Here is a 13,901-nt window from a genome sequence, read left to right on the forward strand (position 1 = left end):
GTGCCGAGTCTTAATTTATTCACTCTGATTTAAGGTTTCGCTTGCCGGTAATACATTTTAACGTTTTTAGAAGGTCTCTTTCTCTGAGTCTATAATATATAACTAAACTATTGTTGTATGTAAACTAAATAAGGTTTTTTAAATGTTTAAGAAACTTCATTTAAAATGCAGAGCCCCCGAGACCAGTGGCCAGGACCTGGGCAGTGTGAGTGCCACTGAAAATCAGCTCATGTGCCGCCTTTGGCATGTGTGCCATAAGTTGCCTACCCCTGGACTAGACAATGGCTGGAAGTTGAAGCTAGACAAATTCACACTTGAAATAAGATGTACATTTTTAACAGTGAGGGTAATTAATCATTGGAACAACTTACCAAAGGTTGTGGTGGATTCTCCATCACTGGAAATCTTTAAATCAAGATTTGATGTCTTTCTATAAAATATGCTCTAGTTCAAAAAGGAATCCATTCAGGGAAGTCCTATTGTCAGTGCTATACAGGAGGTCAGACTAGATGATCACAGTGATGTCTTGTGGTCTTAGAATATTAGAATCTATAAAAGCTCACACTTTGCAGCTCTACCAAAAGCCAAATTGGCCTTCTTTCTCCTGGGGCTGCATGGACACAGGGCAGCTTTTAGTAAGTACTTCACCTGGGACTGTGGCATATTTAGATTTCAAATACACTCCCAAAGTCTCCAGATGCCCCTCTATTACCTGGAAGGGACAGGGTCACAGAAGGGTGGTTGTGATGAGCCTAAAATTCCAATATAGTGTGACCAATAACATAAATGGGGTTAATATTACTGAATGAGGTAGCTTCTCTTGCATTAAGCTGTCTTTTGTATCAACAGTCTATTGCCCTTTCAGAGAACTAGCCACTAATATGTTAAGTGGCATTGCAATTCAGAATAGGAGTCGTGAAGCTGTCATTTTATTTTCCTAAAACAAACTGAAAATTAGTGAAATACAGGAAAACCACTGAATATTTTTCTGTTATTTCTGCCCAACTCACGGCACCTTAAATATGAGGCAGTAGATATAACATGCTAGCTTTGCTCTTGGGGAATCATAGTGTAACCAGCCCTGGAAGGTGGAGAATGGATAAAATGGTTCCCTCAAACTAGTAATATCTGTATAAGTTGTGCCATACTCAGCTAATATGTGCCTCAAACTTTTTTCAGCTGAGCCAGCGTTGGACAACTCTTCTCTGACAAGGTGAGTTAAATCACAAAAGCCTCTGCTTTTGACTGACATGACTACAACTGCTCTGATTCATCAGATCTTCTCTAGCTGGGAGGAGCAGGCAGGATGGGGCAGTACATGGTCAGAAGAGCTCTCTTGAACTCCACAGCTGCAGTAAGTCCACGCTGAGCAGTCTCTGTTCGGCAGTTCTGCACCATGAAGCAGAACTACCTATATCCAGCACCCCCTGCCTTGCTTTTTCCCTGTCACCGCAACATACAATAGGACCCTGTAGGTTGAACAGTAATGATAAAGCAGTTCCCTAGTTTGATACCAGGTATTGGTGATTGCTGATTGTATACCCTCTGATATCCTGGGGTTGTGGATGCAAGGCAGTCTTTTTTTAAATCGGTTCTGGTTTGAGTCCTCCCTCTTCATTGCCCCACACATTCAGGCTTGATCCAAATCCTGCTGGTCTTCCATTACATTTCTAAGATATGGCCTCCTCTGTCCCTGCAGCTAAGCCTCATCTGGGATCCTTGTCAGTTCCCATATTGATATGGTGTCTTCTTCCCTGGCCCCTCTTGCCTTCTGCTCCAATGTTGTCCCCCTCAAATCCGTGCACAATGTAGCTATGGTCATCTTCGTTCATTACTTGGCGCACATCACCTCTCTGTCAGTTCCCCCTTTTCCACTGCATGTAGTTCAAGCTGCTTGTCCTCACCTTCGAGATTCTCCCCAATGCTGCTCCCCTACCTAGCCACTCTTATCGCATTGCCCCGTTGCTCCACCAGAGATGCTATCCATGACTGCCCTTTTCTTTGCTTCTCCTACAACCTCTGCATTTTCTTCCATGCCGCTCATGCCTTTGCTCCCTCTCCTTTGAGCCAAGCCTGTCCTTCCTGTCTTCAGATCTCTCCTTAAGACATGCTTTGGCTGTGATACCTGATGGAATGGTAGAGCAACAGTCGGGTATATCTGGCCTTTATTTTTATTTTAGCATTCATAATGTATACCTCTCCTCTGCTTTGTATGTTGCTTGTCTTAGCCATTGCCCTGAAGAGTTTACAACCTGTTTCCTTGTGTGTGGACAGCCCACAGCATTGTGGACACTAGCAGAATGTCAATTTTAAATGCTTTCCCAGATGTATTCTGAAGCCTTTTTCTTCCTGTATCTATAAACCTATAAGTTTCTTTACTTTTTAAGGCTTCCCTCCTAGGTTTAAGTCTTCTTAAGTGTTAATCTTTTTTCAGGTACATCAACAATACAGCTCTCTGTAGACAGGAAGCTGTAAAACATGTCACAATCCTGCTGATTCACCTGAAATATGTAGCTTAATGTCAGATAATCTATTGTATGTTAAACTATTTTGCTAAAGCAGACTGGTGTCAGATTATTTAAATTTCCCAAATGTGTTTCCACTATCTTTATGCAGTTAAGGGGAAGAGGTGAGTTGTGTGCTGAAGATCACAGTTAAAATGGTTCTCAATTCTTGTTCTGCACCAGCTGTGGAAGGCACAAATAATTTAAAATATTAAACCTCAGAGGATTTCCTACATTCCCCCCTCTGTCCGCTAAGGGCTCATGTCAACTTGGTTTTAGAATGCATCCAATACCTTTCTGGTGGAGCTTTTTTCTGAGGGTACTTGCTGCTGGCTAACCCTTTTGATGTTGAACAGTATGGCACATACTAGCTGGAGGCATAGAGAAAGATCTCAAACTACTCAATCCCCTCTTGAGGGATCTCCAGTACCAAAAGGAATTAGGAGGAGAGAGGTAGGGAACTCAGTTGCTCAGTAAGCAAACTCACAACTGTGACAGAAATGGAGCTGATACATAATGTTATGAATACTGCAGGAGCTGCCAGATGAGACTCTAGAAATATTAATGTGTAACCTAGTTATCAAGAGAGACTGTACAACTTGCATTGCGATTATAAGACTTTCCTGTATGACTGCGTTGTGCTAATTGAATAAAGCTGTGAGAAGAACAAACAGGGAAACAAAACATTTGCTTCCCAGATAAGAGTATCTAGATATGTGCTAGAAAGATGATTATGGGAGGTGTTGCAGCTGTTAGCTTTTAAGAGCCTCTGTCTTGTCTCCTATTTACAAATCTTGTTCTGCAGTGCTGAGAACTAGAGACCAAATGACTAAAGAGTTAAAAAGCCTTTTTGGGGTGGGAAGGGGTTCACTTGCATGCAGCTGTCTAAGCTGACAAGCTGGTATGGACAAGCTCTGTGGAGTAGTCTGAGGGAACTGAGCCCCACAGATCCAGGGAACTCAGCCTTATGGAAGAACTAGATATACATGCAATATTCTTTATTGTTTTCAAGATACATCGTCTTTGAACTATTATTCTAAAATGATGCTTTAGTACACGAAGGTAATTAGGTTGCTCGATACCATTGTCATTGCTCTGCAGGGACTAGAACTGCAGTGTATGATCCTACAAAATTATGTTGACCTAACTTGTGTTGGCATACAGCCACTGCACTTCTTATATCACGTGTGTATGTACGTACATGTACACTTGGCTCTTTGGGTCAGCAGTGTGTGTCATCACTAGTAACACTTTGTCGATTGTATTGCCATTATAGGGCACTGTGGAACGGCTCCTGAAAGCCAACAACAGTCAACATAAACAACGCAGTGTCTACACTCATGTTTGGTTGATCTAATTACATCGACTGTGACTCTACCCTGCTCAGGGAGGTGGTGGTGTTAAATCGGCATAGAGGCACTTACATTGGTGGGAACCACATTTAAGTGAAGACGCTTGCACAGCGAGGTCGGCGCAAAGCCTCTTATGTTGACCTAACTCTGTAGAGAATCTCCAAGTTAACACAATGTTTAAAGTCCCATTGTTTGGCTAGTGGCAAAAGTGATCTGGGATGGGAGTGGGAAGCGGTAGGCCTGAAGTGGAGTTATACTCTTTCTCCCTTTTCAGGTCTCTTCAGATCTCTCTCGCTACCCCGGTACCACCAGAGTCTGTTGAAAAAAGAGGCTTAATCCGCAGGCCAAAGAATCGCAAAACTGTCAATGTGGAGGCTTTTGAAGGAGGCGTGGAGCAGAATTTATTGCAGATAAGAGGCAGTGGGTGTTGTAACTGTTCTTTCTCCTGTTTTGGGTGGGGAGGGTGTTGTATGGAGAAGCAGATTGCTAGAGTTTCAGGATTTCCAGGCCAGTTCCATGTTTACAGTGATATGGAAGTGATCCTAAACATAAAGTTGAGAGGGGCACAAACCTCCTTCTAGCTATTCTGGTGACTCAACCTGTCCTTGGTGCCTGAGCCTCCTTCTCTCAGTGTCACTAGTCTAAGTCTACTTATAACCTGCTAATTAGCAGCCGTCACTGCCTAAACCGGAGTCAGAGGCCTGAGATGGTTCTGAATCCGTGCTTCCTGTTTGGCATCTCCTTAGTGAGAGTGGGTCTTGGGAGACCAGGGACTGAGGGAGCAGGTGGTGAGAACTAAAGCGTAGTGACTGACTGACTGATTTCAGTCACATCTAGCCATAGCCACAGAGCAGCTCAACCTTTGGCTCCGTCCTTTTGTACTGAGCCTGCTGTCATTGTGTCTCCACAAGGTTCCCTCACAGCTGGGAAGTGTTGCGTACCACCTATTATTTCACCTCCTTTCTGCTCACGGTGAAACTATGCAGGTGAAATGCAGCTGCTGGAACTGAGGTCTCTGGGAGCATAGGCCCTTGTAGTCCTCTACCCCAGCAGCTGGGATCTTCCGCCGTAACGGGGTATGGTGAGAAGTGCTCAGGAGGACCCACATGGCAATATGAAGATCTTGTAGCCAATTGAGGCAATAATTTTGCTGTGTTTCAAATTAAAGATCTCTGTTGTCGGTGTGCATTGGTGTGTTAAACCCTTTAGTCAATTTAACTGTCACCTGCACAGGGTTTTAAAAAATAAACAGGGCTCGTGCTCTCTCTGCTGCTTTGTGCTGGAGAAAGAAGGCCTGGAAGGGTTTTCAGTAAACATTTTTCTGCTTGTTTTTTATTTTTAGAAATTTCAGGACTGTCAGCTCACCCCCGCCCCTAGCTTTGTCAGAGGGCCTTTTAGGGCTCTCAGAGCTTTGGTACTGGAGCTGCCCACCTTTTAGGATGTCAAATCTTTAGCAAAAATGTTGTTTTCTGTAATGTATACTAGTCATTGAAGTTCAATAGGTGTTGACAAAGCCAGAGTTTTAAATAGTCTTGAGTAAAAACCTTTTCTTTTTTGGGATATTGTTGTTTCATTAGTTCTCCACCTTCCACCAAAAAGAAACAGAAAAAGGGCACAAGGCTAATATAAAAATAAAGTGATCACTAGGTGGATATACATCATTTAAAAAAGCCCAAGTACAGAAAAAAAACACTCTACAAGTAGGCTCATTACTAAACTCGCTCTCCCCGCCCCCGGCAGTTGTTGTTATACATGAGTCTGGTGCAGCGCTCGTGAGTTAATATGTGCATCTGTTAGAGTATTTTAATGTCAGTGTGAATTTTGTATGAGCTGTCTGGAACGCCCACATTATTTCACTGCATCTTGTCCCTGTACTGACTGGGGCTCTGTTAAAGAGGTCAGAGCCGGGTGTCATCCCAGCAGATAGGTGTGCTCTAGACATACTCAGCATTCACAAGCTGCAGTGCTGCTATGTGTGTTGGGGATACTAAGTTTAATCATCTCTAGTTTTTAAAACCATCCCTGCTCTGGGAGTGTAAGACTTCCATTGTGCTCCATGTGCTCTGACTCTGTCAGACCGGTGGAGGAAGGAAGGAAATCCCATAATTTGGGAGCTCTCCACTGAGCAGGACCTGTCTCCAGACCAGGAATGTTCAAATCTAGGGATTGTTGGGAAGGGTTCCCCAGCAGCCTTCATGATCTATCTGGTAAAATGCTAGTCACCACAGGGTATGTCTACATTTGAAGCTAGGGGTGTGAGCTGCAACTTGAGTAGAAGTTACTTGCATTAGGTCTTCTTGAGCTAGCACACTAGAAATAGCAGTATAGCTGTGGTAGCACAGGCAGTGGCATAGGTTAGCCATCCTATGTAGGTACTCATGGGGTCCAGGTGGGTTTGTAGTTTGGGCTACGACTGCATGGGCTAGCCACCCCAACTATTGGGGCTATACTAGTAGTTTTAACTGAGCTAGTGCAAATATGTCTACTTGAGCGGGAAATCACACCTCCAATTCCAAGGATAGACATAGCCTTAGTGTGCTTTCATGGAACGACAGGAGGTGGCCAGAATCCAGAGTATTTCAGAGCTTTATAAACAGCCACATCTGAATGGCACCTGGAAGCTAGCACAGTCCTTGGCAAAGTGATGTTACGTGCTCTTGATGGCTAGCACTACCAAATGGGTGGGCAGCTCCCCTGTTCCACAGCAGACAGTTAGGCAGGGGTCAGGACAGACAAGAATGCATGCCTGTCAAAGACCCCAGGATGCAGAGACTGCCGGACTTTTATTGACAACAGAACTGAGCAGATCTCTGCACTTGACTCATTCTGCAGAAGATGCCTTGTTGAGCTGCTATTGAATTCTCTTGTCCTTCCAAACATCTTCTTTACCTCCTGGCCCTCTCTGGGGATTTCCGCTTTAATGGATGTCTTCCTGGTCAGAATTCCCAGTAGGAATCACTGTTGCACTGAAGTCTCTGGCAATACAACAGCTCTGCACATCCACTGTGTTGTCCTCAAAGCCCCCATAAGGGTGGAACCAACAGTTCTCCCCTCCCTAGGCTAGAGATTGTTATAACTCTGATCTGATTGGTTTGGAAGTCTCCTTTCTGTCCTTCAATTGCTCTTGGCCGTAGCAATCCAAGTGCATGAAGGACCTGTTCATGTGGGCCCGTGGCAGATGGGGAGCTCCATGAGAACTGTTCAGTAGCTACTGGCAGAATGAAGTCTGAGTATTTCTTTGGGTGCCCTGGGGTTTGGAGAGCGATGTCTGCATTGTTCTGCTGTTCTTATCCAGAATGCTATGGGTTAGTGTAGAAAGCACGTCCTTGTGACTGGCATTAAATTGCTGTAAAGACTTACGGATTGTCATCAAAGGCAGGGCAAGAGTTTTGAGTTAATGACTCTGTATGCATGTCCTGCTAATGTCTTTGCTTTCCTAGGGCCCTGAATGATTCCGCAGATTAAACTTATTTTAAAAATTTCTAACCAGCACAAAATTATCTGGCAGAGTCACAAGCAACATCCATGATTGGAATGACCATGGGGACGAGTGATACTGAAATCATCCTCAGCAACACGGAGCTCTTTGCTCAGCCGCAGCTTGGTGAACAAAGCCAAGCAGGGTTTTCTGCTCCTGAACAAAAGCTCCTGAAAGGAAAAATTCCAGTGCAAGGGAGAAAGGCTTCTAATGCAGCTACTGAGGAGGGAATGCTGCCTGATGTGGATGCTGAGGAGGGCATGCCAGAGAGACTTCAGAAGAAGGACTTGGCCCGGGATTCTGAACACACTGACCAGATGGCCGCTGAGTCTCGGGAACGAGCCGTGAGCCTGAGCTCAGAGCAGCGAGAACATACCCGAGGGAGCAGTTATGCAGAGCAACTTCCTGGAGCAGAAGAGCGGGTGGCTGGTGTTGAGTACCGTAGGAGCCGAAGAGAGTTGAGCTGGGACCTGCTGTGTAAGCTGCTTCCCCTATAATCAAAGAATGGCCATTGTAAACTGGCTTGCTGGATACAATAATTACATTTGAGCCTGGTACTTTACCAGGCCCACCCTGTGGCCTAAAGCCCTCCAGGGAAGAGTCCCCTGTCCTCCCCATTGTTATGTCTACACAACAACTAGATGGCTGGGGCCGGCCTGTTCCAGCCTACTTGGGCTCGTGGGGCTTGGGCTGCGGGGCTGTTTCATGGCTGTGTAAATGTTTTGGCTTGTGCTGCAACCTGGGCTCTAGGACCCTGGGAGATGAGACAGTCACACAGCAATGAAACAGCCCCGCAGCCCAAGCCCTGCAAGCCTGAGTCAGCTGGCCAAGGCCAACTGCAGGTTTTTCTTGGCTGTGCAGACATACCCTTAGTTGTCACCATCTCCCCTCCCCTCCCCTTCCCTGCCTAGCCCAAGTTCTCCCACCGTTGGAAGACCACTGCTGGCACAGGCTTTTCTCCCAGTTTCTTGTGCAGGCACTGCCAGGGGATCCCTACCCCCACTGTGCAGAAGCTTCTTTAGGACCAACCCTGGTTGGTGAGTTTTGTTTCTGCCGTGGGGTCTCCCTCGCCATCCCAGTGGGAGGAAGACCTCCTCCCTTGTCACTTGGCGAGAAAGCAATGCCCTGCTTGACCCTATCTTTATCCCTGGCCAGTCTCCAGAAGAGTGCAGGAGTGCGGTCTCCCTGGCAAGTGGGGCTCCCCACCAAAATACAGCAAAGGAGAATTATGGAGGCAGGCTAGAGTTGGAGGGGCATCTGGGGATACAGTCTGGGCCTGGGACAGGAGAACAAACAAGATTGGATGTTTTTCTAAAAGATCTGCTCTAGGAATTATTTTGGGGGATGTTCTATGGCCTCTGCTGTACAGAAGGTCAGAGTGGATGATCACAGTGATCCCTTCTGGCCTTGGAATTGATGAATGTATGAATAAAGTCTTCTCCCCTCTCCTCACCTGGAAGTTACGGGTCTTCCCCGTCCAGGATTTTATCTACTGCTTTTGTTTCTAGTTCATGGTATGAGAACCCTGTTCTAGACCAGCTCTGTATCGAGGCTCTAGTTTGAAATTGGTCTGAACATAGACCATTGTTCAAGTCCATGCTTAGATTTGGGACATTCATTGTGCTGGTCTGATCTCTTCCATATTTATCCCAGTTACACATTCTATGAATTGTTTGTTTAAACCTGGCCCTGACTCTGGGATATTTACAGGTGGGCACAGTTTCATTCAAAGAATCATTGAATATCAGGGCTGGAAGGGACCTCAGGAGGTCATCTAGTCCCACCCCATGCTCAAAGCAGGAACAATCCTCAACTAAATCATCTAGGTGTCAAGGACCTAGAGAGCTGCCAGCTTAACCCCTGGGCTTTATGGGAGGCTGAGAGTAGGAACTCCATTATGGGCAGGAATTAACACTGATGGCTGACATGAGTCTGTGAGTGCACCTGCTGCCTTTACAGAGATTGAGGCGGGGTTGCAGTGCTAAGGAGGAGCCAGCAGCATCTTTTTTCCTGGTTATCTTCCTGCCTTGCTGCATCAGGGTCACCATCTGAAATGATAAATAGCTTTTCACAGCTCTTCCTGCAAACCACACAGCATTTTTATTAAAATAGAGAGCCCTGTGACTCTCCTGGCATTTCTTTTACACTCAGTTCCTATTTTACGACTTGTCAGGAGGCCAGATGTGACATTTCTTCGAGGCTCGATCAGTATTTAAGCACAGCCAGTATATGGCGCTGTACAGAACAGCTGTAGAGAGAGAAGTTCCCTGTCCTGTGAAGCTTCTAGTTTTCCTATAACACAGCATCCTGGAGAAACAGGCCAATAATGCTCCAACTCTGGAAGGTTCTCACTCGTGAGCTTGGTGGAAGAAATTAGTTTGGGGGACGGATATGAATGAAGAGAGGGAGAGAACTTTGGGCCATACTGGCAGCCTGGAGGAAGGTGTGAGAGAATCAAAGGGAAGGGTGGGTGAGGATTGGGTTGAGCAAAGGGAATGAGAGGAGCAGAAGAAAGGGAGCACATCCTAAGGGCACTGGTGTTTGTGTTCCACTAATATCAAAGGTTGACAATGCAGTCTAGTTCTGCTGCTGCTAGAATATAGCTAATGCTGCTAATGCACCCTGTGGCTCTCCAGCAGGGGCTGAGAAGAGCCAGCTGTGAAGGTCTCTTTCAAACCCACTTCCTAATGCACAGTGCAAACTCTGAACTATCCTGAGTCAAGTGAAGGCAACTCATGCAGACTCCTTCTTTGGTGTCTGGATATGTTTCATACTTGCCACAAATGCCACAATAAATGTTATAAAGATACATTTGGGACAGAGCTTCTGTGTTAACCTAACTCTATGAATGTCTAGCTTCTGACAGACCAAGCTCCTCACCGCCAGCTGCCTCTAGGAATCTGAGCAGACGTTCGGACACCCTGCCTGCTCTACAGCCTGTGAAATCCAGCAGGCCATCAATGAGAGAAACTGTCGCCAATATAATTCAGAAGCTGGATGATGCAGAGGAGAGTGAAGAGGTGGCTGATGTGGAGCAGGAAATGGAGGGTGACAGTGCTGAGCAGGAGGAGGCTGTCAGTGAGGGTAAGAAGCGCTTTCAGTGCAGGGACAGAAGGCAACTGAGTGCACTGCTGTGGTGCTAACCAATGGGCAGCAGGAACCTTGGTTGGCAAAACATGATTTTGTCCCCCAGCAGGTTCTGGAGATAATCTCTTCCAAGTAACCTCAAAGGCATGGCTGGTCAGGCTTTCTAAAGGGAGTGTCAGGCTGGTTGCCATGCTCATTTGCCTGTTCTTGTTTCACGCACACTGACTGACAGTGGACTACGTTTTCTGTTCACATGCTCTTGGCAGGTCTGTACAACTACTGTATGTATATGAACAAATAGCTCCCGGAGAGAGATGGATAACTTCCTTCCTGGGCAAGCAGTGTTCCAGCTAAGCCCATTTCCTTTGTTTGAGTGTCCCAGATAGCTGACTTTGCTTCACCATGTTAGAGAGGACAAGCTGGCCAGGATTTTGTGTTGGGCACTCCCTTTACAAAAGTTCAGCAGAATAGCATTTATCATGGTTCTGAGGCTATTTCTGCCCCGGAATGGGGGCATCCTGTGGGGTCTCTTCTGTTGCTCCATTTTCACCCAGGGTGCCTCTGGCAAGCACATACCTGGAAACTGAAGCTGGTACAGAATGTGGCAGCTGAATGTTAAGCGGCGTGTCCTGTGGGAAGCACATAACCCCAACACTCTGGGTTTTGCATTCGCTGTGTGTTGGGCTTCTGGGTGGAGCTTAAGGTGTTGGCTTTGACCTATAAAGCCCTAAATTAAAAAAGAGATTCCAGGTGAAAGACCTGCTCTGTCGCTGGGCTATGCTGCTGTACTTGAGATTAGCACAGGCAGTTGATAAACAAGAGGGGCAACAGGCAGGCTGTTCTCTAGAATTAACCCTTCTCTCCTGTTGGTCTGAAATAGCACTATCTCTTGGCAACCCTTATCTTTTTGCCCAGGCTTTTGGGGAAGGAGCAGTGTGCACCAAAGGGCTGAGATTGATAATTGGGGTGGAGGGCTTTCTATTTCCTGGCTTTGGGAAGATGGTTGGGTTTACCGCTCTTAGTGCTGGTGTGATGCACAAATGTGCCAAGAGTCCAGGAAAGCTGCTTGTAATGTATTGTGTACATCTAACTACACTCCCTCCCACCACCGCAGTTCAGGTGTGTGTCTCTTGATTTTATAGAGTCTTTGTTTTGAGCTGAGCTCTTCTTTGTCTACAAGGTTAGCTAGCACTTTACTTGCTTTAGGCAGTGATCTGTTCTGTGTAGGTGTAGGGAGCACAGCAGGGATGGCATTCTGGGTAGCCAGCTTATTAGTTCAATATCACTGAATTTGCTGCCTTTCCAGGCTCCTGCAGACCATGTTCCACACAGTGGCTCCTTTAAACTTACCACGCTGCCGCATAAAGGAAGAGAATGTAGGTCATGTTGGTCCTAGGGTAATAGAGAGAGAAGGAGGGTGATCTGGTATCTTTTATTGGACCAACTTCTCTTGGTAAGAGAGAGAAGCTTACACAGAGCTCCTCTTCAGGTCTGAGAAATGGACTCAGTGTCACAGCTGAGTACAAAGTGGAAGAGATTGTGTAGCTGTAACGGTGCTGGTTCTGGTGGGACCCAACAGAGAGTGCCAATTCAGGACAAATTGCTTAAAACAGGGCAGTCACAGCCCAAGGCTGGGGTTTTTCCACCTCTAAGGCAAACCAAACCAGCCAGACAGAGAGGACTTTGGTCTCACCCCACTGGCTAACCACAAGTCACACAAGCAATTCCCTAAGACACTCCAGTTTCCCAGTATCACCACCAGTGCCACTCGTCCTGGAGGTGAATGGTTATGAAAACCAACACCCCAGTAAAAAGGTTCTCTTGATCCCAAAGAACCAAGCCCCAGACCCAGGTCAGTATACAAATCAGATCTTACCCACAAATCACGCTGTTGCCAATCCTTTAGAGTCTAAAATCTGAAGGTTTATTCATGAAAGGAAAAAGATAGAGATGAGAGCTAGAATTGGTTAAATGGAATCAATTACACACAGTAATGGCAAAGTTCTTAGTTCAGGCTTGTAGCAGTGATGGAGTAAACTGCAGGTTCAAATCAAGTCTCTGGAGTACATCCCCCACTGGGATGGGTCATTCAGCCCTTTGTTCAGAGCTTCAGACTGTAGCAAAGTCTCTCCAGAGGTAAGAAGCAGGATTGAAGACCAGATGGAGATGAGGCATCAGCCTTATATAGGCTCTTCGAGGTGTAAGAACCTCTTTGTTCTTACTGTGGAAAATTACAGCAAAATGGAGTCTGCAGTCACATGGGCAAGTCCCTGCATACTTTGCTGAGTTACAAGGCGTATCTGCCTTCTCTCAGTGAGTCAGTTGTACGGCTGATGGTCCTTAATGAGCTATCAAGCAGGCTAGGCAGAGGTAACACCAACTTGTTTAGGATGTTTCCCAGAAGCATAACATAAGTTTGAAATACAGACAGTATAGAGCCAATATTCATAACTTCAACTACCAAAATTGATACACGCATATAGACAGCATAATCATTACCAGCAAACCATAACCTTGTCTTAGACACCTCATTTGACCCCCCCTTTATACAAGATTTGGTGCCACTACCGGACTTTGGTTGCAACCATGTTCTATATGGTCCCAGTTCAAATCAATAACATGACAGTAGCATAAGTAGTTAACACATATTTCAAGGTGAAGTAGCCCACTAACACCCCTCCAGTCATAGGGAGGAAAAGAGGGAGGGGGGAAGGCAGCTGGGAGCACTGCTACTGGGTTATAGATTATTGTAATAAGCCATAAATCTAGTGTGTCTGTTCAGTCCATGATTTTTAGTGTCTAGCAAAGTTATGAATTTAAGCTCCCAGGCTTGTCATTTGAAAGTGTTGTGCAGATCTCCTTTGAGAATGCAGACTCAGAGGTCAGCTATAGAGTGATCATTTGGTGAGAAGTGATCACCACCAGACAAAGCACTTCAAGGTATTGGGTTTGGGTCTCACTACTTCATCTTGTGCCACAGTATTGTTTAATTGTTTGTATTTCAGTAGTGCCTAGAGGCCCAAGCCGCGATTGGGCCCTTTTGTGCTTGTTGCTGTATGTATAGATACATAGTAAGAGAGAGTTCCTGCCTTGAAGAGCTTGCCCGGGAGATGGACAATGGAAAGGGCTCCAAACAGAGATGGAATGACTTGCCTAGTGTCACCCAGGGAATTTGTGCCAGAGCCCCAGTCTCCCGAGTCCTAGTTTGGTGCCTTAACCACAGACCCTCCTTCCCCTCAAGTGTTTAATTATCATGTGGGGGAAACTGCAGGATAATATGGAAATTAATTACAGGAATGGTGTGATTAAAATCTTGAGTGCAGAGTTGCACTGAACCCGGAACGCAATGGAATTTAAGGAAAAAACCTTGGAAAGTCCTTGCTGTCCTCGGCATTCCAATGGCTCAACATTGTGTTGTCCTCTATCTAATTTTGGAGCTCCTGCCTGGAAATATAATTAAAGGAAGCTTTCTCCACTGAC

The 13,901-nt window shown here is 45.8% G+C and overlaps 1 protein-coding gene across 5 annotated transcripts in view; it reads left to right on the forward strand.

Annotated features, from left to right (window-relative positions):
* CENPT (centromere protein T) overlaps positions 1-13,901 on the forward strand; it is a 42,213-nt gene that overhangs the window by 14,395 nt on the left and 13,917 nt on the right. For 3 of the 5 annotated variants that reach the window (XM_050922383.1, XM_050922385.1, XM_050922386.1), the window contains exons 6-9: positions 1,180-1,213; positions 4,131-4,276; positions 7,347-7,811; positions 10,191-10,418. In XM_050922383.1, coding sequence (XP_050778340.1) covers positions 1,180-1,213; positions 4,131-4,276; positions 7,347-7,811; positions 10,191-10,418 — 873 coding nt within the window. The remainder of the gene's footprint in view (positions 1-1,179; positions 1,214-4,130; positions 4,277-7,346; positions 7,812-10,190; positions 10,419-13,901) is intronic. The other 2 variants (XM_050922384.1, XM_050922387.1) reach the window with 2 other exon arrangements.

Source organism: Gopherus flavomarginatus, chromosome 14 (assembly GCF_025201925.1).
Source record: "Gopherus flavomarginatus isolate rGopFla2 chromosome 14, rGopFla2.mat.asm, whole genome shotgun sequence".
Classification (NCBI taxonomy): Eukaryota; Metazoa; Chordata; order Testudines; family Testudinidae; genus Gopherus; species Gopherus flavomarginatus.